At 42.3% G+C, this 25,655-nt stretch overlaps 1 protein-coding gene across 2 annotated transcripts in view; it reads right to left on the bottom strand.

The window, feature by feature from the left end:
- Nucleotides 1–2,009: 2,009 nt before the first annotated feature.
- The window catches only part of LOC125463779 (alpha-N-acetylgalactosaminide alpha-2,6-sialyltransferase 2-like), a 94,235-nt gene continuing 70,589 nt past the window's right edge, over nt 2,010–25,655 (bottom strand). For both annotated transcript variants that reach the window (XM_048555458.2, XM_048555459.2), the window contains exons 6-11: nt 21,770–21,944; nt 20,750–20,888; nt 17,574–17,677; nt 15,770–15,853; nt 6,458–6,557; nt 2,010–4,883 (exon numbers count right to left, since the gene is read on the bottom strand). In XM_048555458.2, the coding sequence (XP_048411415.1) occupies nt 4,689–4,883; nt 6,458–6,557; nt 15,770–15,853; nt 17,574–17,677; nt 20,750–20,888; nt 21,770–21,944 (797 nt within the window). In that variant the 3' untranslated portion in view covers nt 2,010–4,688. The remainder of the gene's footprint in view (nt 4,884–6,457; nt 6,558–15,769; nt 15,854–17,573; nt 17,678–20,749; nt 20,889–21,769; nt 21,945–25,655) is intronic.

The following is a 25,655-nucleotide window of genomic DNA, read 5'->3' as shown; positions in this document are numbered from 1 at the left end:
GGACAGCTTTCTCTTGAGATCTGATATTTCTCTTGGCACAAGGATTTTCCCTTTCCCCAATCACAGTTTAAATAAAAAAGGATCTGCTAGCGTCTCATAGCAATGATGTCAGCATGCTGATTGACATTCTTACAGACAAGCAAGCAGTAAGTTAAAAGAACTAGATTCCTTCCCTGATTTAAATTTACTGACAGCAAATTAATTGATTTCAACTTCTATCTCAATCCAAACTTCAGAAAGAATATGCAAACTCATTAACTGTTTAACAGTGGAATATTTTGTGAATTCACTGTCTGATTATAAGGTTTCTGAGCAGGAGTCAAAAGCAAACTCTCCCAATATAAGATCACCAACTGTGTTTTCTGGATTGCTGCATAATTCTGCACATGCATAGACAAAGTTTCTGTCAGTTTCAAGGGACCGAAAAAAAAAGGCAAACATTGGCAGATTCACCATCATTATCACAACAAAATCCAGACAATGGACTTCAGTGTCCCTAGGTAACAACTGTTTCCCTAAAACAGCTATAAAAGGAATTTCCCTCCAAACTAGGTCCACATGATCTTATATAGATTATGTACATAAATATCCAAGAGACAGAAGTCTCATCGTGAAATTTACTGGAGGAACAGATGTACTTGTGAACATGCCTTAATACTTATGAAGCACATTTTTACTTGCAACTTGACAAGATCCAAAATTAGAAATGTACGTACACACACAAACAAAACAGCAGCTCAATGGTTAACACTGCTGCCTCACACAGTGGGACTGGGATTTGATTCCAGACTCGGGTGACTGTCTGTGCAGAGTTTGCACATTCTCCCTATGTCTACGTGGGTTTCCTCCGGGTGCTCGGTTTCTTCCTGCAGTCCAAAGACATTCCGGTTACGCAGATTGGCCATGCTAAATTGCCCGGTAGTGTCAAGGGAATGTGATGAAGGTGGGGTGGATTAGCCATGGGAAATGCAGAGTTACAAGGATAGGGTAGGGGTTGGATCTGGGTGTGATGCTCTTTTGATGGTCAGTGCGGCCTCAATGGGCTGAATGGCCTGCTTCCATAGTGTAGGGATTCTATTAAACAGGCCATTCACCCCATTGACCTATGCTCCAGTGAGCTTCCTCTCACTCCTTTTAATCTTACCCTATCAACATAAATTATTCCCTTAATCTCTCATGTCTATTCAACATTCCCTTGCACTAATGGAGCGGTGTACATCTTCAGTCACTGGATTCCTAGAATCATACCACACAGGAGGCCTTTCAATCCATCATATTCAAGGATGAAACATACGCAGCAATCTTCAGCCAGAAGTGCCAAGTGAGAGCCTAGCGAAACTGGAATCAGGTGAGAGACACTCTGTTAGTTGGAATCTTAATGGACACAGAAGGAAGACTGACTGTTGGAGGCCAGTCAGCTCAACTCCAGGGATTGGAGGAATTCCCCTGAATAGATGCCTTCTAAACTATGGTCACAGAAATTTGAGGGTGCATACATGAGGATCAATGGTCGGCACAACATTGTGGGCTGAAGGGCCTGTTCTGTGCTGTACTGTTCTATGTTCTATGTTCTAAACCAACCTGTTCAGAGACATTACGACACATCTCTAGAGCAGGTAGACCTTGAATCTGAGCCTCCAGGCTCAGAGGCAGGGACAATATCCAGGTTTGGGCAGAGAAGTCACAAGTAACATTCTTGTCAGGCAATGAACTCATCAACAAGACAGAATATAACCACCACATCCTTTTTTTGGGGGCGGGGGAGTTTGGGAAGAATAGGGAAGGTGTACCTTTTTATGGAGGTGGGGTTTGGGAAGAAGAGATCAGGTGTACCTTTGGCACCTGGGACGGCCAATAAAATGTTAGTCCAACTGGTGAAGTCCACACCAATTAAGTGAATTTAAAAAAAAAATGCAACCAAGGATATCTCGCAAGTTGGGAAGACTTCACATGAAAAAGCTAAAGAATAAGAAGTCACAAATTTCAGAATCTTCAAATTTATTGATCGGAGTATTCATATCAAAACAAAATAAATCTCTGTACATTCAATGTAGTTCTGCAATATAACATTGTGAGAACACCTGTTTACATGTATACAAGGTACTTTGGAGATATGTAGATTTTTAAAAATTGGTTATTGATGTGTATTGTGTAAAATGTATCCAACAGACATCATTGCTTTAATTGGCCTTAATAGTCAAGGACAACCTCGCTTCTAGTGGTCTCTGCCAAACAAATTCCTGTGCTTTAATTAAAACAGAAATCCTGTGAATAATCCAGTATTAAGTACTTAACTTGTGGCAAATTTTCAGAGACTGTATTTTAAACCAGGTACTTAAATAACAAATTTGGTCCATTTGTGCATTTTAGGTCATGACTTCTGGTGCAGACAGCTGCTCTTCACAGCTCAGACTGGCTAATCCAAATGTGTAACAATTTACACTTGTAACTACATTTGCAGAAATCATTGATGAAACAATAGGCAAACGGTAGACGGGTTACTTAACGCAACACAGTTCAATTTCATTTTCTACATCACGTGAAAAAGGATATTTATCTGTGTGAATAAAGCTGCTGGAGGCTGTCAAATGATGGGAAAATGCAGAAATAAAAAAGGTGAGAATTACTCCTCCCATTTGCTGATGCACACAGGCACGTCAATTCGAAAGAAAGCTTACAGTCATTTTAATCCCAAACTGTTTACTCCAATTTTACATTAGTGTTAATATCGCCGTGTCTAATACAACAGCTTGTGCCAGTAAATGTCCTCACAACACCTTCATTTCCTCCTTAGGAGAAAATTGTCAAATCTTGAGAATATATAGCAATCCCAACTGGGGTATGGATCTTAGCCGAGAAACTGAATTTTTCTCTCTGCTTTGAGGGGCTGCTAACATTTCCTTCTCTTTCACCTCCAACTCCGTTGAACTTGGAATTAACTGGAGGCTGTGACATTTTGGGTAATAAGAATTGACCCTCCCCAATGGAATCCGTGCTGTCAGCAGCAAAATTCAACAGAAACAAAAATAATGATTTGCAAGACCCAGGTTCTGTTGACCAATTTGGCAAATTAATCACGGACAAAATTACCAGCATCATTGAAGAAGGCCAGCATTTGTATCAATAACTGGTGTGTGTTGTGCACTAACAGAGCCCTTCTAAAAAGTAAATTAAGGCACATTAAGGCAAGCTAGTTACAGATTTAAATTTTCACTCATACATGGTACGAGTTGGAAGTGCTGATTGTTGACAACATTCAAAAACGGGAAGCAGCAACGAATACTAATTCATACATCTAATCTGAATGCAAAACATTTTCAAATTGTGACACAGAAATAAAATCCAAAAATAGATTTGTAAAGGAAACGTTCATAACAGACTAGGGTATGATGTAGTGAATTGTTAGTAATCGAGGCTTCTGAAAGGCACCAGAAGCCACTAAAGATGGAACAAAAAAGTTAGGAAACAGTGGGAATAATAACCAATTGTGACTCCATCAACTCAATGGAAATGAGACGGTAGCAGATTTGACACTTTTGCTATGTGAATGCTCCGTCAACATATTTACTGAGGGCTTCCACTAGATGTCCCAGGCATCTGCCTGAATCAGAAGTTACCTTCTGCAAATGGAGGTCTCACAACACAGATACAACAAAGGGATAATTGGACCAAGGTTTGCTTGGTTGCAGTCCAGACAAGCCAGGCTGTGAAGAAGAGAAGAGGAAGAAGTGCATCCTTAAAAGTGCATATAAATAATTATTGCGCAGCCAGAACAAACAGGAGTGTTTGTGGACTCCACAGGAATAGATTTGGCCACAGTCACTCTGGGCTCTCTCTCTGCCCACTGACCACAGCCTGCAACCCCCAAGCCTCCAACTAGTCAATATTGTGCTGGACTGCAATTGAAATCTTGCTTGTCACAGCAAGCTAGCTACCAACTTGTCGTTTCCACACCTGAAGTTAAATCTGAGCTATGAAGCCATTAACAGAATGGCTTTTTTTGGTTCTGATGTTTTGTCAGACAATCACTTAAAATGAGATACATAATTTATGATTTCAACATTAATGTCCATAACCACAATGCTACAACATAATAATCTAAATTACAGCATACGATTCCTCCATGGGTCAAAAGTACTGTAGAACGAGTTGTTTAAATACAGTTATCAGATCCTTTTTTGGCACATTCCAGCAAACATTCAGAACAAGTTTACACTTGAGTAGGTTCCAGGCACTTAAATCATCAATTGGCTTATAAAGTCCCAACGATAAACAGCAAAAAACAGTCTGATGCAGTGGCAAAATTATAGGTATGTAAATCTAAATCTCTAATCCACCATGAAAAAAGGTACAATTCTCCTTAATTTGAGAATGCAGCTCCAAATATACGTCCACCTCCATCGTTCATCGACCACCTTCCACCCTCATCCCTCTCTCCAATGCTTTCCACCCCCAAGCAGAGTGGAACCACAACCTGACAGAGAGAGAAATCAGCACAATTTTGCTTCAGAAAAGAAAATCAGTCAGGGATGATGCTTTCAACCTTGCAATTTCAGGTCAGATTCAACTCCCAAGAGACAGAGGCATAAGGACACCAAATAACCCACTGTAATGTCCCAAGCCTAAGACAGTAATAAGGCCAGATATATAGTCTTGAAAAATCAGATATTCATATCTCAGATTCAAGTTCATCTCTGCGTCTTGCTTGGATCCTCTTCTCTGGTGTAGAGTTTAATTATCCCATAATCGTGCAATTTCTTCCATAACTTCATTTCCAATTTCATGTCATGATTGGAATAAAAGACCAATTTATGGTAGTCTCTATCAAAATAATGATCTGAATATTTTGCATAGTCTTCGGTGATAAATCCGTAAGCACTAACCTGGATGAGAAGACAATAGGAAGCATTTTAAACAAACAAATGAAAGCTGCAAAATGGAAATACACACATTTCAAGCCTAAAACACGAAGTGCAAACTGATTTCACAGCAAAAAGGTAGATCCTAATTGGCCACCTTTGCTCATTTTGTGACGAACGGCTCTATTTACGAGATGAGCAACAACTCATTGAGGATCTTATGGCAGAACCTTCCAATATCTGGCCTTTTGCAGGCCAAGGGCAGTAGCTACATGGGAACACCACTATTATCCGCAGATTAGGCTCCAAGCCACATCCTGACTTGGAAATTAATCACTGTTACTTCATGGCCACTGGATTAAAATCCTGGAAAACTCATTCCATAGAACAGCAGTCAGCCAACACAAAACCGGAACTTCCTGGGGGAGGTGAAGGATCGACCTGTGCCTGGCTAAACTGGCTTATCCACCAGAAATTATTCAGTGGGTTCAATTAAACTATACAAGAGGGACAAATTATTTTTTTGCCAACCATGAAAGAGTTGGCATATTCAAAAGCGAACAAGAAGTTTGGAAAATGCTTGTACGTGGCAGGGTGTTTGTGGGGTTGGAAGTGGCTTGAGACGACTGTAATTATGTTACAACTTTTATATTCAAGGATTAAATGTTGACAATCTTGAAAGTGGAGTTGCAGGTAGACAGGACAGTAATGAAGAGGTTTCATACACTTGCCTTTATTGGTCAGTGCAATGAGTATAGGAGTTGGGAGGTTGTACAGGACATTGGTCAGGCCATTTTTGGAACACCGCATGCAATTCTGGTCTCTCAGCCATAAGAAAGATGTTGTGAAACTTTAAAAGGTTCAGGAGAGATGTTGAAGGATGTTGCCAGGGTTGGAGGGTTTGAGTTATGGGGAGAGGCTGAATAATTTATTTTTCCCAGAGTGTCAGAGGCTGAGAGGTGTCCTTAGATATTTGTAAAATTATGAGGAGCATAGATAGGGTAAATAGGCAAGGTCTTTTTCCTAGGGCTGGGAAGTCTAAAACTAAGGGCGTAGGTTTTGGATGAGAGGGCAAAGATTTAAAAGAGACTTGGGGGCAACTTGTTCACACTGAGGGTAGTGTGTGTACAGAACAAACTGCCAGAGGAAGTGGTTGAAGTAGGTACTACAACAATATTTAAAAGGCATCTAGATGGCTACATGAATAGGAAGGGTTTAGAGGGATATGGGCCAAATACTGGCAAATGAGACTAGATTAATTTAGGATATCTGGTCAGCATGGATGATTTGGACTGAAGGGTCTGTTTCCATGATGTACATTTCTACGTCCCTAACTAAACTGCTACATATTTTTTGATCTATTCAATACGATCTATTGTAAGCTCTCAAGGGCACATCTACTGGAGCCCTTTAGGCGAGAAACGCTCTTCATTGATAATATCACATTCCCATCCCATTAAAAAAGCTTAGAAGTGTCCTCCATCATTTCAACTGCTAACTGTCTTGGAACCAAGCTCCATAAAGGCCTCCAGCCCAACTGGGCAGCTGAAATGCAAGGGCAGGTGGCAACTGTGAATAAAGAAAAAGAAACCTCTCACCTCATCGCAGGAATGTATAGCTGCGAGGAGCATCGTTGCACCCGTGGAAGGGCGATAAATATTACGGTGTGAAGTCTTCAATATATGTGCCCACAAAAACCTGCAGAGATAATATTACATTAAAAGAATGAGCCAATCCTTTAAAATAAAAAGTTTCAAATGAGACAGAGAATAATTATTGTTCCTGCTGATGAGAAGAAGTAGGTTTAATATCATAAAGCTTATTTCAGCCACAATTGAAATAAAGAATATTAAGGCTGTACAGAGATTAACAGCTGCATACTGTTATGAAAATTTTTTTTTACGACTCAGCAGTGTTTGGTCTACAACAATTTACAGTTCTATCAATTATTCGGTGGCTTAATGGAGCTAATTAATGCAAACATTTCTGTTCTTCATATCAGAGAAAAGACACATTAGGGAACTGTACATCTAACAATCTACAAGAATGAAAGCAGATCAGAAGTTTTGGCTATCAGGAAACACCAAACTGAACAGGCTGGGACTCTTCTCTAGCAAAGAGAGAGGGTTGAATAATTCACTAAATTTATGTAATAAAATTAAGAAGTGAAACGGAGGCTCATGGAACATACTCCAATCTGTTCTGCCAATGAAATAGCTCCTGGCTGATCCACATTAGTCCATTTTTAAAGTCATTGAGACATTCAGCACAGAAACAGACCCTCTGGTCCAACTCAATGCCAACCAGCTATCCTAAATTAATCTAGTCCTGTTTGACAGTATTTGCTCCATTTTCCTTTAAACCCTTCCTATTCATGTAGCCATCCAGGTGCCTTTTAAATGTTATTAGACCAGCCTCTGTCGTCTCCTCTGGCAGCTCATTCCATATGCACCACCTTCTACATGAAGAAATTGCCCGTTAGGTCGCTTTTAAATCTTTCCCCTCTCACCTTAAACTTATACCCTCTTGTTATGGGCTCCCTTACTCTGAGAAAAAGATCTTGTCTATTCAACCTATCCATGACCCTCAAGATTTTATAAACCTCTATAAAGGTCACCCCCTCAGCCTCCGACGCTCCAGAGAAAATAGCCCCAGCCCATTCAGCCTCTCCTAATGGCTCAAACCCTTCAACCCTGGCAACATCCTTGTCAATCTTTTCATCCTTTCAAGTTTCATAACAGCCTTCCTTCAGCAGGGAGACCAGAATTGAACACAATATTCCAAAAGTGGCATCAATGTCCTGTTCAGCTGTAACACAACCTCCTAACTCCTATACTCAATGCACTGACCAATAAAAGGCAAGCATGCCAAACACTGCCTTCACTTCACGTCTACTTGCAAATCCACTTGCAACTCTGACTTCCTCAGCCTAACACAACCATGTCCAAGATATACTGGAAATTGATAAAGATTTGAGCCGTGAGCAATCTGTTTTGAACATATTCAACAATGTGAACAGTCACGTTTGCCTGGGAGGGGTAGAGTGCCTCAATCATTTCTCCTCATCCCAGACTGACATCCCAATTCCTTATTCTGATTCTATGATGTATACTTCAAAATAGGAAGGTGGTAGCATGATGGTAATGTTAGCAGATTACTAACCTAGAACTCCAGGCTAATGTTCTGGGGCCGTGGGGTTAAGATTGGAATTTGTTCCATGAGTCTTGCTTCACTTCTTAAAATTTCATTAAATTAATTTAGTGAAATTTGAATATAATGAAAATAAGTCGGCCTAATGGCAACCGAGATAATCACAATTAATTGTTGCAAAACTCCATCTGGTTCACTAGTGTCCTTTAGTGTAGGGAAACTTCATTCTTACATGTGACTCCAGACCTACAATGTAACAGACTCTTACCTGCCCTCTGAAATTGTCTTGCAAGACTCAGGTCAAAAGAATTTCAGGCAGGGCAACAAATGCTGGCCTTGCCAATGATACCCACATCACATTGACAATCAAAATGTAAAAACAAGACTAAAAAAGGGGAGACAGACTCAACATTTGCACTGTCTAATCCTCCACTAGTTTCGTAAGCTTCCATGAGGACAAAGAAAATTACAACACAGGAATAGGCACTTCAGCCCTCCAAGCCTGCACCAACATTCGGCCCATCACAACTAAAACCCCCTACCCTTGCAGGGACCATATCATTCTATTTCCATCCTGTTCAAGTATTGGTCAAGATGCCCTTTAAAAGTCACTCTCGTATCTGCTTCCACTACCTTCCCTAGCAACAGGTTCCAGGCACCCACCACCCTGTTTTTAAAAAAAAACTTGCCTCATTCATCACCTTTAAACCTTGCCTTAACCTTAAACCTATGTCCCCCAATGGGAAAAAGTTTCTGACTGTCCACGCCATTCATAATCTTGTAGGCCTCTATCACCCCTCAACCTCCATCATTCGAGTGAGAACATCCCAGGTTTCTCCACCTGTCCTCATAGCTAATGCCCTCCATACCAGGCAACATCCTGGTAAATCTTCTGTACCCGCTCCAAAGCCACCCCATCCTCTGGGTAGTGTGGTAACCTGATTGAACACAATATTCCAAATGTGGCCTAACTAAGGTCCTGCAACTTTACCGACCAAGTTTTAAACTCAGTGCCCCAGCCTATGCAGGCAAGCATGCCGTATGCCTTATTGACTACCTTCTCCAACTGCGTTGCCACTTTCAGTGACCTGTGTACCTGTACACCCAGATCCCTCTGCCTATCAGTATTCTTAAGGGTTCTGCCATTTACTGTATATTTTCTATCTGGATTAGACATTCTGAAATGCATTACCTCATTTTTCCTAGATTAAACTCCATCTGCCATCTCTCTGCCCAAGTCACCAAGCGATCTATATCTTGCTGTATCCTCATCGCTATCTGCAATTCCACCAACCTTTGTGTCATCCGCAAACTTACTAATCAAACCAGTTACATTTCCCACCAAATCAGTTACATATATTGCAAATAGCAAAAGGTCCCCCCAACACCCATCCCTGAGGAACGCCACTAGTCACAGCCCCCCATTCAGAAACACACCCTTCCACTGCGACCCTCGGTGTTCCATGTCCGAGCCAGTTTTTTTTTAAAATCCATCTTACAAGCTCAACTGTGACCCTGTGTGACTTTACCTTCTGTATCAGCCTGCCATGAGGGACCTTGTCAAAGGCCTTACTAAAATCTATGTAGACAACATCCACTGCCTTACCCTCATTGATCATCTTCATCGGTTCCTAAAAAGACTCAATCAAGTTAGTGAGGCACGACCTCCCCTTCACAAAACCATGTTGCCTCTCACTAATATGCCCCCTCATTTTCAAGTGGGAGTAAATCCTGTCTTGAAGAATCCTCTCCAATAATTTCCCTTCCACTGATGTAAGGCCCACTGGCCCGTAATTAGCTGGATTATCCTGGTCAACACTGGTTATTCTCCAGACCTCTGGGACCTCCCTTGTACTCAGTGAGGATACAAAGCTTCCTCCCTTGCCTCTCTCATTATTCTGAGGTATATGACATCAGGCCCTGGGGACTTGTCTACTTTAATGTTTTTCAAGACCTCCAATACCTCCTCCCTTTTGATTGCAACATAACCCAAACTATCTACACCCCCTTCCCCGGCTCATCACCCACCAAGTCCTTCTCAACGGTGAATACTGACACAAAGTACACATTTAATACCCCACCCATTTCCTCTGGCTCCACACAAATTCCCTTCCCTGTCCTTGAGTGAGCCCAACCCTGTCCCTGGCTACCCTCTCGTTCCTTATGTACGTATAAAAAGCTTTGGGATTCTCCTTAATCTTGCCGACCAATGACTTTACATGACCTCTTTTATCCCTCCAGGCTCCTTGCTTAAGTTTTTGACTTTCCTTGTATTCCACCCTTGCTTCAGGTGTCCTCAGCTTCCTAGCCATGACAAATAATTCCTTGTCCTTTTTGATTAAGCTCACAATGTCTCTCGTTACCCAAGGTCCCTATATTTGCCATTCTTATCCTTCATCCTTACACAAACACTCCGGTCCTGAATTTCTATCAACTTAAACTCAAAAGCCTCCCACATACCACATGTTGATTTAACATCAAAACATTTGCCTTCAATCTACATTCTTCAGTTCCTGCCTAATATTCTTGTAATTAGCCTTACCGCAATTTAGCACCTTCACCTGACAACTACAACTATCATTATCCATCAATATCTTAAAGCTTACTGAATTGTGATCACTGTTCCCAAGCTGCTCCCCTGCTGAGATGTCAACCGTCTGGCCAGGATCATTCTCCAGTACCAGGTCAAGTGCGATCCCTTTCCTACTTGGACTATCTACATACTGTTTCAAGAAGCCCTCCTCGTGCTCCTTACAAACTCTGCCCCTCTGTGCCCCAATCACTATATGGGAGGGTAAAACCCTCCACAACAACAACTGTTACTTTTACATCTTGCCAAAATCTGCCTACATTCTATTCTTCTATCTCCCACTGGCTGTTGGGAGGCCTACAGTAAACTAAGCATTGATCTCATCCTTCCTGTTCCTGAGCTCGACCCATATTGTCTCGCTGGATGAGCCATCCGTGGTGTCCTTCCGCAGTACAGCTGTGATATTCTCCTCAAGGAGTGCAACTCCCCCACCCCTTTTACATCCCCCTCTCTCATCTGAAACATCTGCATTGTGGAACATTAAACTGCCAAACCTGTCCCTCCCTTGACTAAGTCTTGGTAATAGCAAAGATATAGAACATAGAACATTACAGCACAGTACAGGCCCTTCGGCCGTCGATGTTGTGCCGACCTGTCATACCGATCTCAAGCCCATCTTACCTACACTATTCCATGTACGTCCATATGCTTGTCCAATGACGACTTAAATGTACCTAAAGTTGTCGAATCTACTACTGTTGCAGGCAAAGCGTTCCATTCCCTTACTACTCCGAGTAAAGAAACTACCTTTGACATCTGTCCTATATCTTTCAACCCTCAATTTAAAGCTATGCTCCCTCATGCTCGCCGTCACCATCCTAGGAAAAAGGCTCTCCCTATCCACCCTAACCCTCTGATTATTTTATATGTCTCAATTAAGTCACCTCTCAACCTTCTTTTCTCTAATGAAAAAGGCCTCAAGTGTCTCAGCCTTTCCTCGTAAGACCTTCCCTCCATACCAGGCAACATCCTAGTAAATCTCCTCTGCACCCTTTCCAAAGCTTCCACATCCTTCTTATAATGCAGATACCAGAACTGTACGCAATACTCCAATTGCGGCCGCACCAGAGTTTTGTACAGCTTCACCACAGCCTCTTGGTTCCGGAACTCGATCCCTCTGTTAATAAAAGCTAAAACACTGTATGCCTTATTGACAGCCCTGTCAACCTGGGTGGCAACTTTCAAGGATCTGTGTACATGGACACCGAGATCTCTCTGCTCATCTACACTACTAAGAATCTTACCATTAGCCCTGTACTTTGCCTTCTGGTTACTCCTACCAAAGTGCATCACCTCACACTTGTCTGCATTAAACTCCATTTGCCACCTCTCAGCCCAGCTCTGCAGCTTATCTATGTCTCTCTGTGACCTACAGCATCCTTCGTCACTATCCACAACTCCACCGACCTTAGTGTTGTCTGCAAATGTACTAACCCATCCTTCTACGCCCTCATCCAGGTCATTTATAAAAATAACAAACAGCAGTGGACCCAACACCGACCCTTGCGGTACACCACTAGTAACTGGTCTCCAGGATGAACATTTCCCATCAACTACCACCCTCTGTCTTCTTTCAGCAAGCCAATTTCCAATCCAACTGCTATATCTCCCACAATTCCATCCCTCCGCATTTTGTACAACAGTTGTACGCAGTTGTTCCAAGAACTAATACAAGCTCTAAGTTCTTCTGCCTTATCTGTTACACTTCCTGCGTTGAAACAGATGCACTTCAGTCCACCACACCCACTTTGATCAGTGTCCACACCCTGCCTGCTCTTCCTGAGTCTTACTGGCCTATTCTCTAGTTCCCTTTCAGTTCATTCACCTTTGCTTTGGTTCCCACCCCCCCACTAAGCTAGTTTAAATCCTCCCGAGTGACACCAGCAAACCTCCTGGCCAGAATATTTGTGCCCCTCCTGTTTAGATGCAACTTGTCCTTCTTGTATGGGTCCCACCTGCCCCCTAAGAGATCCCAATAGTCCCGATATCAGAAACCCTCCCTCCGATACCATCTGTTTAGCCATGTGTTGAGCTGTACCATCTTTCTATTTCTAGCCTCAGTGGCACGTGGTACAGGGAGTAATCCTGAGATATCAACCTTGGAGGTCATGCTCTTTAATTTTCTACCTAACTCCCTGAACTGCTGTTGCAGAACCTCGTCACTCATCCTACCTATGCTGTTCGTACCAATATGTACCATGACCTCTGGCTGTTCACCCTCTCCCTTCATAATGTTTTCTGCCCGTTCAGAGACATCCTGGAGTCTTTTTTACCATAGAAGCACCTATCTGTACCCCTGACCATAGAGTCCCCTATAACTACTGCTCTTTGTCCTTCCCTTCTCAAGGAGGGAGCCAGCCACGGTGCCACCAGCCTGGCTGCTAATGCCGTTATCCCCCGATAAGTATACTGTTTGGGGGATGACCTATTACAGTGGGGGTCAACTACAGGGGATTCCTGCACTGGCTGCACGCCCCTTCTAGCAGTCACCCATTTCTCTGCCTGCACCTTGGGTGCCACCACATCTCAAACGATTGTCTATGATGCTTTCTGCCATCCTCGTGCTTCTAAGTGCATCCAGTGTCACTCCAACCTATCCATGCAGTCTGTGAGGAGCTGCAATTGGATGCACTTCCTGCAGATGTAGTCATCCAAGAGGGTTTCCGATATCGGGACTATTGGGATCTCTTAGGGGGCAGGTGGGACCCATACAAGAAGGGCAAGTTGCATCTAAACAGGAGGGGCACAAATATTCTGCCAGGAGGTTTGCTGGTGTCACTCGGGAGGATTTAAACTAGCTTAGTGGGGGGCTGGGAACCAAAGCAAGGGTGAATGGACTGAAAGGGAACTAGAGAATAGGCCAGTAAGACTCAGGAAGAGCAGGCGGGGTGTGGACACTGATCAAAGTGGGTGTGGTGGACTGAAGTGCATCTGTTTCAACGCAGGAAGTGTAACAGATAAGGCAGAAGAACTTAGAGCTTGTATTAGTTCTTGGAACTATGATGTCTTTGCTATTACCAAGACTTAGTCAAGGGAGGGACAGGTTTGGCAGTTTAATGTTCCACAATGCAGATGTTTCAGATGAGAGAGGGGGATGTAAAAGGGGTGGGGGAGTTGCACTCCTTGAGGAGAATATCACAGCTGTACTGTGGAAGGACACCACGGATGGCTCATCCAGCGAGACAATATGGGTAGAGCTCAGGAACAGGAAGGATGAGATCAATGCTTAGTTTACTGTAGGCCTCCCAACAGCCAGTGGGAGATAGAAGAATAGAATGTAGGCAGATTTTGGCAAGATGTAAAAGTAACAGTTGTTGTTGTGGAGGGTTTTACCCTCCCATATAGTGATTGGGGCACAGAGGGGCAGAGTTTGTAAGGAGCACGAGGAGGGCTTCTTGAAACAGTATGTAGATAGTCCAAGAAGGAAAGGGACCGCACTTGACCTGGTACTGGGGAATGAGCCTGGCCAGACGGTTGACGTCTCAGTTGGGGAGCAGCTTGGGAACAGTGATCACAATTCAGTAAGCTTTAAGATATTGATGGATAATGATAGTTGTAGTTGTCAGGTGAAGGTGCTAAATTGCGGTAAGGCTAATTACACAATATTAGGCAGGAACTGAAGAATGTAGATTGAAGGCAAATGTTTTGATGTTAAATCAACATGTGGTATGTGGGAGGCTTTTGAGTTTAAGTTGATAGGAATTCAGGACCGGAGTGTTTGTGTAAGGATGAAGGATAAGAATGGCAAATATAGGGACCGTGGGTAACGAGAGATATTGTGAGCTTAATCAAAAAGGACAAGGAAGCATTTGTTGACATTGGTTAGGCCACTTTTGGAACACTGCATGCAATTCTGGTCTCTCTGCTACAGGAAGGATGTTGTGAAACTTGAAAGGGTTTAGAAAAGATTAACAAGGATATTGCCAGGGTTGGAGGGTTTGAGCTACAGGGAGAGGCTGAATAGGCTGGGGCTATGTTCCATAGAGCAGAGACTGAGGTGTGACCTTATCGAGGTTTATAAGGGTCATGAGCGGCATGGATAGGGTAAATAGACAAGCTCCTGAGATGCTGCTTGGCCTGCTGTGTTCATCCAGCCTCACATTTTATTATCTTGGAATCTCCAGCATCTGCAGTTCCCATTATCTCTAAGGTCTTTTCTGCAGGGTGGAGGGCTCCAAAACTAGAGGGGCATAGGTTTAAGGTGAGAGGGGAACGATTTAAAAGGGACCCAAGGGGCCACTTTTTCCACGCAGAGGATGGTGTATCTATGGAACGAGCTGCCAGAGGAAGTGGAGGTTGGTACAATTACAACTTTTAAAAAGGCATCTGGATGGGTATATGAATAGGAAGGGATTTTAAAGAGGGATATGAACTAAATGCTGGCAAATGGCAGTAGATTAATTTAGGATATGTGGTCAGCATGGACAAGTTGGACTTAAAAGGTCTGTTTCCACATTGTATATCTCTTTAACTCCATACAGCTTAAGGAGAGGCCATCAATCCTCAGCCAGCTCATCATTAACAATGCCTGCACCACCAACCCTTCTCCAACGCCTCACCGCCATCTACACCTGACCCAACTGACGCTAAAGTTGCCAGTCTTCAGGCATATCTTTCGCCACTGGGCCAATTCTCCTCTGCCATCGTCTCACCTCTGCCCAGGCCAGATTCGCCATTGTCAGAGGTGTATCTCTTGACATTGGGCCCACCTTGACATTGCCAAGATGTCCTTCCACCACCGCCTCATCATTATGAGCACCAGACCCAACCACTGCTTAAATTATGGTCATTCCAGAGAGTGGGGATTATCCAATCATGCTGTGTCTAACAAAGATGACATGTTTTGAACCAGACATCTGACTCACCAGGCGGTTTTTGTTATCCAAGTCCCTTTAAGCTTGGTTGGTTGGACAGCTGGTTTGTGGTAAAGTGTGACAACAACAGCGTGGGTTGAATTCCTGCTCCAGCCAAGGTTACCATTAAGGTCCTACCTTCTTGACATTGCCCCACACCTGATACATAGTGGCCTTTAGATCATACTAGTCACCATGTGCTAATGAGTCAACAGGACTATGGCAGCTTTTGCTTTACAAATCCAATCAGTACATTCTCTAGCATTTGACTCATTCTCCCCTTTAATAGTACAATATCAAACCTTCTCTTCTTTTACCTATTTCGAAGGTATCGAATAAAGTCAGGGTGGTACATTTTGAACTTTACAGGTCCAACGTTTTCTCCAAAATATCTCGGTGGCCTAAGACATAAAGAATCAGAAATATTATAGTCAATATTATAGTCAAAATATTATAGTCAGTCATTCTCTTTAGATCTCCTTCCATTACTACAAATGCATCCGGCTTTCAACTCCCTGAAACCTCCAAAAGGCACATGCAATTCTCATCCACCACATCTGAAGGCAGTGAATTGTGGCTCCACAGGGACTGTCATTAATACCTTCCTAAATAGTTATTCCTCACATGTGACCAGAGACAAGGAATGTAGTGGGCTGTTCAACTGTCAAAGGATGGGAAACACTTACAGACTGCACTACCAAACACAAAATGATAAAAACCATCAGCAACTGAAGTTCCAGTTTGGCTTTTCTCCCCATCCTTCTTCCAAGCATGGCCAATTGGACTCAATTGTCCAGACATTGTATAAGGTTATACCATACAGTTTGGCATCAGCCGAGCATTTTGAAGCAAAGTAAGGTGCCCGAAGGGAAATAACCGGTCGCCTCGGTCATTGCAGTATCCATGTTAAAGACCTACTTTCTCACAGGTCTGTACAGGGATTAGACTGTGGTTAGGCAAATCCATATCTTGTGTGACATTTCCCATTCACCACCTTTGTCGGGTGGCGCAATGCTGAATACATCCAGCACGGCAGACAAGTCACTTTGTTTTGCACAGTGTGTGCACTTGAAGCTAGGAAAGCAATCTTTCCTCTGCTGCAGAGTGAGCAGATGGTTTAATTTGTAAAAATGTAAGGTAGTGCATTTTGGCCAAACAAAGGCAAGATTTATAAAATTAAGAAGTAGGGCCTTGGGCAGTTTGCGACCTAAGCATTCAAATACATAATTCTTTGATGTTTGCATCACAGACTGGGTGGTTAAGAAGGTGTTTAGCATGCTTGTCTTGATTGCTCAGATCTTTGTATATAGGATATGGGACATCATGTGGAGGTTGTACAGGATGTTGGTGAAGCCTCTTGTGGAATACTATGGGAATGATTTAAAAGGGACCCAAGGGGCCACTTTTTCCACGCAGAGGACGGAACGAGCTGCCAGAGGAAGTGGAGGTTGGTACAATTACAACATTTAAAAAGGCATCTGGATGGGTACATGAATAGGAAGGGTTTTTAAAGAGGGATATGAACTAAATGCTGGCATATGGTCGCCCTGTCATAGGAAGGATTTTATTAAGCTGGAGAGGGCTCAAAAGGGATTTATCAGGAATTTGCCAGGAATGGAGGGTGAGGGTTATAAGGAGAAGATGGGGCTTTTCTCATTGGAGCACAGGGAGTAGAGAGGGGGCCTCAGAGTTTTATAAAATCATGAGGGTATAGGTATGGTGAATGGCAAGTGAATAGAAATCCCTAGAGTAGGGGACTTCGAGTCTAGGGGGCATATTTTTAAAGGTGAGAGGAGAAAGATTATAGAAAAAAAAGAGACATGAGGGGGAAGTCTTTTTTTTTAAAACCAGAGTGGTTCGTCTGTGGAATGAATTTCCAGGGGAAGTGGTGGATGCAAGATTACAGAGTTTGAGACATTTAGATAAGCACATGAATAAGAAATATTTGGAGGGATATTGGCCAAGCACAGGCAGGTGGAGCTAGTTCAGTTTGGGATTGTAGTCGGACCAAAGGGTCTGTTTCCATGCTGTATAACTCTACTAATCACACAGTGTGACTGGCTCTCCTCATTAGAGAATGATGCATCAGCATGCAAATGAAAATAAGCCATAGCAACCTACTTTTGGGATTTGTCATGTCCTTTGTCTATGGGTGCATTCAGTATGGCAGCTTTTACCAGGTAGTAATCTCGGTTGTGGTCTGGAAGAAAAATGTATCTTGTCTCCTTCAAACAGAAGAAAAAAAAGGAATCACACGGAGAATGAAACAAGTGGCTCAATTACAAAGGGATATGAAGTTGTACAGACTAATAATGACATTTCTCATCTACAAGTAGTGAGTAGTGTTACCAAGGACAGAAATCATAACCAAATTTTAAACTAGCTGTAACAAGGTTTATTTTCCTGCATTATTTACCACAACAATATAAAGTGTTTACTCAAATCTTTTCCCCACATTAATACAAGTATCCTGGGATACTGTTCAAATTAGCCTCAAGAACAAACTACTTTGCTGACTCAACTAATTCTCATTTCCCTCTAATATTACCATGCATTACATCATAGCTATTACAGAGGCAAAGTAATTCAGATGTTGTAAAGTCTTCTCCTTTGAGCAATCTGATAATGCCAGTGCCATCTATTTTAAAAAGAGAAAGTATTCAAACTATTTGGTTCTCCATTTTCTCCTCCCCACCTCAGTTCCAGTTACATTACATCCAGAATCCAGATCATAGAGTGCCGTCTCTCTCCACCACTCCAGTTATTATGTTGTTTGTTTTACTCCAGAAGACTGATCTATTACTAGTCCATACATAATGAGGATGAAAGCTTCCTTAATTAACCCAACCTACAGCTCACTTCTCAACTTTTTAAATAATGTCCTGATGCTTAATTATTTCTACGGACTGACTATACTATGGTGTCAGCCATGCCTCTGTCACATGTTTGCTTTCTAGTCAGAAAATTTGCATTCAAGCTCCACTTTGGAACTAGAGGATAAAAACCTAACACCACTTCAGTATAGTATAGAGAGAAAAGACAAAGATCGATCCTTGAATGACCGAACATTTCTGAATGCAACCTTGTCCCTCACAATTCCAACATCTACCCAGACTCATGTGGTACACCATTCCCAGGTGAGCTGTAGTGATAGAACATAGAACATAGAACATAGAACATAGAACAGTACAGCACAGAACAGGCCCTTCAGCCCACAATGTTGTGCCGACAAATGTCTGAACATTAACTGGTACACTGTGCATTGCTGGGGGAGCTGCCTTTCAGATGGACAATCACACCAAAGGCCTTTTCTGTTCTTCATGTCACCACTTCATACAGCACAGAAACAGGCCCTTCGGCCCACCAGGTCTAGGCAAGCCAACAAACACCAAACTACACTAATCCCATTTACCTGTACTCGGCTGCCCACTATGCCCTGGCATTTTATGTTCTCATCCTGATGCTTCTTCAACGTTGAGAGAGCACCGGCCTTCATCACCTTCACAGGCAGTACATTTCACATATCTATCATCTTCTAGGTAAAAAACATTTTTTCTCAAGTCTCTAAACCATTTACTCCTCACCTTAAACTTGTGCCCTCAGGGTTTTAGATATTTCCTCCATGGGGAAAAACGATTCTTGCAATTTAGCTTGTCTATACCTGTCAGTTTTGCATGCTTCAATACCACCTCAGCCTTCTGCTTCCAGGAATATAAACCCAGCCCATCCAGTCTCTCCTCTTAACAGAGCTTCATCCCAGGCAACATCCTAATGAATCTTCTCTTGCAGGTAGATGTAAAACATTCTATGGTACAATTCTGAACAGGAGGCAGGAGTTTGCCTGGTGTCCTGGCCAATTCATTTTCAACCTGCTTTTACTAAAACAGATCATTTGGGAGTTCACGTTTCCTTTTTGTGGACAATTGGGAGTCAGTCACAAACAGCATTGAAACAGATGCTTCGGTCCAATTTGTCCACGGTAACCAGATACATTAATCTAGTCCCATTTGTCTGTATTTGGCCCATATTCCTCAAGACATTTGTTATTCATATACCCACCCAGATGACTTTTAAATGTTGTACTTGTACCAGCATTCATCACCTCCTCTGGCAGCTCTTTCCAACCACACCACCCTGTGTGAAAAAGTTGCCTCTTACGTCCCTTTCAAATCCTTCATCTCTCACCTTAAACCTATGTCCTCTACTTTTGGACTCCCCTACCCCAGGGAAAAGACCTTGGTTATTCACCCTATGCATGCCTCTCATGATTTTATAAACCTCTACAAGGCCACCCTTTAGCCTCTAACACTCCAGGGAAAATAGCCCCAGCTTATTCAGACTCTACCCACAGCTCAAGCCCTATAAACTTGCTGGGCACAAATTTGCTTCCTTTATTACAAGGGCATCTAAACTGCAAAAGAAAACACCTCTGATTCAGAAACTGAGACATGCCACAATCATGAAACATGTACTATAAATGTAGGGTTTTTTCCTACGTCATATGGACATGATATTTATCAGGATATGAAAGGTATGGTTTTGCTAAGTCTCTTTTAAAGCCATGGTGGTGAATAGTAAAACCAAAACCTTTAATTTTCATTGATATATTGCAAAAAGACAAAAGATCGATCCTGGAGTGACCGAATATTTCTGAATGCAACCTCGTCCCTCACAATTCCAGCATCTACCCAAATCCATGCTGCATATCATTCCCAGGCGAGCTGTAGCGATGTCGGAACATTACTTGTTACACTGTCCAGCTCACATAATAGCTAGGTAGAAGTAATTTCTTCTAACCAAACCGGATGAGATGTTTCTCTTGCTGTTACACAATGTATCAGACGTGGGATCTCAGCGTTTCAGTATTGAGCACCTGATAAAAGCTGAAAGTGAGGGATTTCCAAGCTACCAAAGACAAGGGATAGCTGGAACTAGGGAAGGGAGAGACGACTGCAGGAGAATTTGAAAGCAGGGATGAGAATTTTAAAACCCCAGACTTTGTTTTGCCAGCAGCTAGTATAAAAGTCAGCTTTGCACATGGACAATGGGTGAACAGGACTTGGCACAAAGCAACAAAGGTTTGAATAAGCTTAAGTGCAGAGGGAAACAGGAGATGAAACAGTGCAATTGTCAAGTAAGTAGTAACTAAGGCACAGAGGAGTGGCTGACGGAGTGTGGAATAAGCCTGAAAATATAAACTGTTGAAGTGGATGTGTGGTCACAGCTTATCTCAGAGTCAAAAGATTTGCGAACTGTGCAGTTCGGCCTCAGCCAGCTGATGTGGGAAAACACTTTACCTCCGATTGTGGCAGGGCAGTATATCCCAAACGGTGATACGCATACAGAGAATTTTTCATTGTATTTGTGGAAAATGTATAAAATGATGTTCTGGTCCCTACATCTTTCTCAAATCCTTCAATGATGGCACCATTTGCTCTACACAAGAAAAACAGCAGAAACAAATAAATCAGACCAAACAGAAAACTGGACATTTTAACTCTAATGTTTCTCCCAGCCGCCTTTACAGTTTACAATCTACAGATTTTTAAAAATTTGCTCCTCTTAATTACTACTTCTGCATTTATCTAATCTTCCTTTTACTCTTCTAGTGAGCAGCATTCCACTATGTAGACCTCTAAATTAATACAGAAATATGCACGCTACATGTTGACAAGACTTTATGAATTTTAATTATTCTATTTCCAAGAATCATCAAGTTGGAATGGAGTTATAAATGAGAGCAATAAACAAAATGCTAAGCCCCTTTTACAAAGCCAAATATTCATGTGAATCTCTGGGACCAAAATACAAAGTTTTGACAGGAATATTGATTCCAAAACAATTAAAAACTAGTTGTTTCAGTGGAAACAGCACTAAAATCTGAAGGTTGTAAACAACACAAATTTCTTACTGCACCACAATAAAAATAGCATGTGCTGAATATTCGTGGAGGCTGCCAATATATGCCACAATTGTTAGGTATTTTCTGCTCATGTTCAGAGATGTTGTTCCACACCTCTGGAGCAGATGGGACTTGAACCCAGGCCTCCTGGCTCAGAGATATGGACATTACAACAGAACCCTGTAGAATTGGAATAGTGTTGGAAGCAGAAGCTGAAGCTGGATTCCATGCCCAGGCTCATTTTATTTAAAATCCCTCAATTCAGAAACAAGATTTTTCTTGACCTGGTTTGGATTGGCCTTCTACAGCCAAGAGATAGAATGGATAGGATTTTTGCTTTTCCTTTCATCTTGGTACACAGGGATTCCAGGCTCATTTGTCAATATCCCACATTGAGGTACAAATAGAAACATACCGGAATACATAGTCATGTTGATCAATTTCTTCGCCCTTCCGAGAGCCATTCAGAATTCCACCGTTTCCAACGACCGCGCAACGAATGCAGGAAGATTTATTTGGTCTTTTCTCCCAGTCGTCAAACATGAAAGTGTTTGCGGAAGTGTTAAGATAGCTTAAGGCATCTTTCAGGTCTGAAACAAAGCATTAAGGTCATCTTACTAATAAAGTTTACTGCTTAATTTCAAAAAAAATAGTTGAAATAAAAGGAGGATATTTAAAATATTGGATTTGCAATTTGGCATTTTGCCAAAACAGTTTCTCTAACACTGCTTCAAGTATAGGAACAACACAAATGCATTTAGACTAACATTTTCAAATTTATTATCTCCATTTGCCCTGACGTGACTAAGAATTCCAATACTGAGCCAGACGACAGAAATTAAATAACTTACCCCTGGCTGATTATGCACTTTATAAGCTTCAAGATGTAACGCCACTTGCAAACAGCTTTTTGTGATATCAGCCCATGTTTTATTTAACTTCTTGAGTAATAGTGCTGATCCTTTGTAAACACAGTCTCACTCAGACTTTTTGAAAGCGTATTAATAATGAGTTCTGATTAGGATACGAAGTATGGTATAAAACACATTCATCTACATAACCTATCAAATGGGTTTACAAGTTTTGGATCATATAGGGCCCGATCATTACATTTTGCAATTTGATTATCAATTTGAACCATTAAGGCTTCCATTTTATTAAATCATTGTATTGATTTTCTTGAAAGAAAAGAGGCTTGACAAAACCATTCTTAACATGTGGATGCACTGGCATATGTCAAACCAAATGAACTTAGCGAGGTGGATACAGCTTGCATTAATAGAAACATTTCATGATCTTGGGATGCCCTGCAATATTAAAGCAAAAGCCAAAACCCTGTCATTGAATCAAAGACTCACTAAGCATGAAAACAGACTACTCCATGCTGACCATGTTCCTGCTTTTGGCCCATATCCCACCAAACCATTCCTATTCATGTACTTATCCAAATGTGTTTTGAACATTGTAAATATACCTGCATCCACCACTTCCTCAGGCAGTTCATTCCACACACAAGCCAGTGTAAAAATGTTGCTCATGTCTTTTTTAAAAAAAGACCCTTTCTCCACTCACCTTAAAAATATGCCCTCTAGTTTTGGACTCCCCCCACCCAGGGAAAAGAACCCCTTGCTATTCATCTTATCTATGCACCTCATGATTTTATAAATTCTATAAAAGGTCACCCTCAACCTCCTCTGAAAAAAGCCTCAGCCTATCCAGCCTTTCCTTAGAAGTTAAACCCTCCATTCCCAGCAACATCCTGGTAAAACTTCCCTGAACTCTCTCCAATTTAATAATATCCTTCTTATGGCAGGGCAATCAGAACTGGACACTTCTCTAGAAGAGATCTCACCGTTGTCCTGATCAATCATAACATGACTTTCCAATTCCAATACTCAAGTCTCAGCAATGAAGGCAAGCATGCTAAATGCCTTCCTAACCACCCTGTCCACCTGTGTTGCAAATTTCAGAGAATCGTGTGTCTGAACCCCTCTGTTTTACAACGCTTCCCAGGACCCTACTGTTAATTGTGTAAATCCTGCTTGTTTGTTTTACCAAAATGCAATGCCTCACATGTATCCAAATGAAACTCCATCTGCCACTCCTCAGTCCACTGACCCAATTGACCAAGATCTCTTTGTAATCTTAGATAACTTTCTTCATATCGTCTATAGCACCAATTTTGGTGTCATCTGCAAACTTACTGACCATGCCTCCTATATCCTCATCCAAACTGTTTTATATAAAACAACAAACGTGGACCTGGTAGCAATCCCTGTGGAACACCGCTGGTCGTAGGCCTCCAGTCTAAAAGACAATCTATTCAATCTCTTGGTTCAAAAGATCCTAATCAGCAAAGATTAATTAAGAAACTGTCCTCTTGTCACTGAATTTAAAAAAATTACCTCGGATTCCATGCCCTGAATGGGGCCAATGAGTACCAGTGAAGCACTATTTTCCAAAGGGTTTTCATCCACAGGATGTTGGAAATTAGAATCCTTAATAAGTTAGTTATTTTCTGTGTAGTAGTATAGAACCCAAGAAACTGCAGCAATGTCACTGAATTTCTCTCTCTCACTCTGCAAAGACTAATTCTAAACCGCCAGGAACCAAGACAAGATAGAGATAAAGTTTGTACTCAGTGCCAAGGCTGCTAAATTGATATCAGTGGGTTGTGGGGTATCCTGTGCACCCATTATGTATGAACACGTTTAGAAAGAATGCCAGCTGGAGGGTGGACAGGAAGGCAGCCAGTCATCCTGACATCTTGGGTGACTGTTGTTCAAACTGTGCTTGACAGATGGTAAACTACCCCCTGCTGGGAATGAAATTCATGGTCATCATTTGGGAGTAGCTGCCTTCGTTAGAAGGCAGAGGGATTAGGGATGCTGGGACCTTGCGTGCTTTGTTGTGCCATTGCTGGGTCAATATCATGGCACTCCCTGATAACACTGTGGGACTCCTACACTGCACGGCAGCTCAAGAGGGCAGCTTACCATCACCATCTCAAGGGCAACAAATGCTGGCCCAGCCAATGACATCCACGTGTCCTGTTAAACTAAAATTAGCTAAATAGACAGGAAGCGCACATACAGTTGAAGGTCATTCACTGCTAACCAGAGGACAAAAAGAGGAAGGAGTCACAAGTGGTGCTAACATTACTGCTTGCGCAAACATCCCCATTTTTGACTTTATGGTGAGGAGTAGGTAAACTGATGAAACAGCTTAAGATGGTTAGGCCTAGGACTCAACCCTGAGGAATGAGGGCTCTGGTGGTGTAGTGGGAGCAGCGCTATCAGGCCCAGATACAATACCCACCTATTCCAGAGGTGTGTAATAACATGTCTGAACAGGTTGATGATGAACATCTGCCGGGGAACTCTTGCAGGTTTGTGATTCCACACTATGTCCAATGAGGTCATGATGTTAAGCATAGTCACTCACATTACCTTTGGAATTTGTCTCATTTGTTTTAAGCCAAGGCCATAATGAGCTGGAGGACACCAAATGGAGTGTCTGAGAGCAAGTTATTGTATAACAAATGCTGTTTGATAGCACTGTTGACAAGCTCTTCCATCTTTTCACTCATGATCCAGAACAGACTGACTGATCAATGTTATAAGTGTATTGGAGCAGTTTAATAGGGGTGCAGCAAACTGAGAAGCACAAGTGTACAGTACTATTGCTGGAATATTGGCAGGGCCTATAGCCCTTGCAGCATTCAGTGCCTTCAGCCCATTCCCAACATCACGTGGGGTGAATTGAATTGGCAGAAGATTAGCTTCTGTGATGATGGAGACCCTTGGAGGAGGCAGAGATGGATCATTCATTTGGCATGTCTGTCTAGATGATAAGATTGTTGGAAACGCTCCAGACTTAGAGGTGGCACGGTGGCTCAGTGGTTAGCACTGCTGCCTCACAGCATCACAAACCCAATTTTCGATTCCACCCTTGGGCGACAGTCTGTGTAGAGTTTGCTTGTTCTCCCAGTGTCTATATGGGTTACCTCCCACAGTCCAAGATGTGCAGGTTAGATGGATTGGCAATGCTACAATGCCTGTAGTGTTCAGGGATGTGTAGATTAGGTGGGTTTTAGGGGGATGGTTCTGGGTGGGATGCTCTGAGGGTCAGCAGGTATTTGTTGGGCCAAAGGGCCTGTTTCCACACTGTGGAGATTCTATGACTTGTAATCCGCATCGAAGTGTTGGATTCCCCCATTATTCCAGATCGGGGAATTTGTGGAACCTGATCCTCCTCCTCCAGTGATAGCAAGATCTGCAGATGCTGAAAATAACAAGTTG

Source organism: Stegostoma tigrinum, chromosome 22 (assembly GCF_030684315.1).
Source record: "Stegostoma tigrinum isolate sSteTig4 chromosome 22, sSteTig4.hap1, whole genome shotgun sequence".
Classification (NCBI taxonomy): Eukaryota; Metazoa; Chordata; class Chondrichthyes; order Orectolobiformes; family Stegostomatidae; genus Stegostoma; species Stegostoma tigrinum.
The sequence above is the reverse complement of the archived record's forward strand: the minus strand, read 5'-3'. Positions and strand labels throughout refer to the sequence as shown.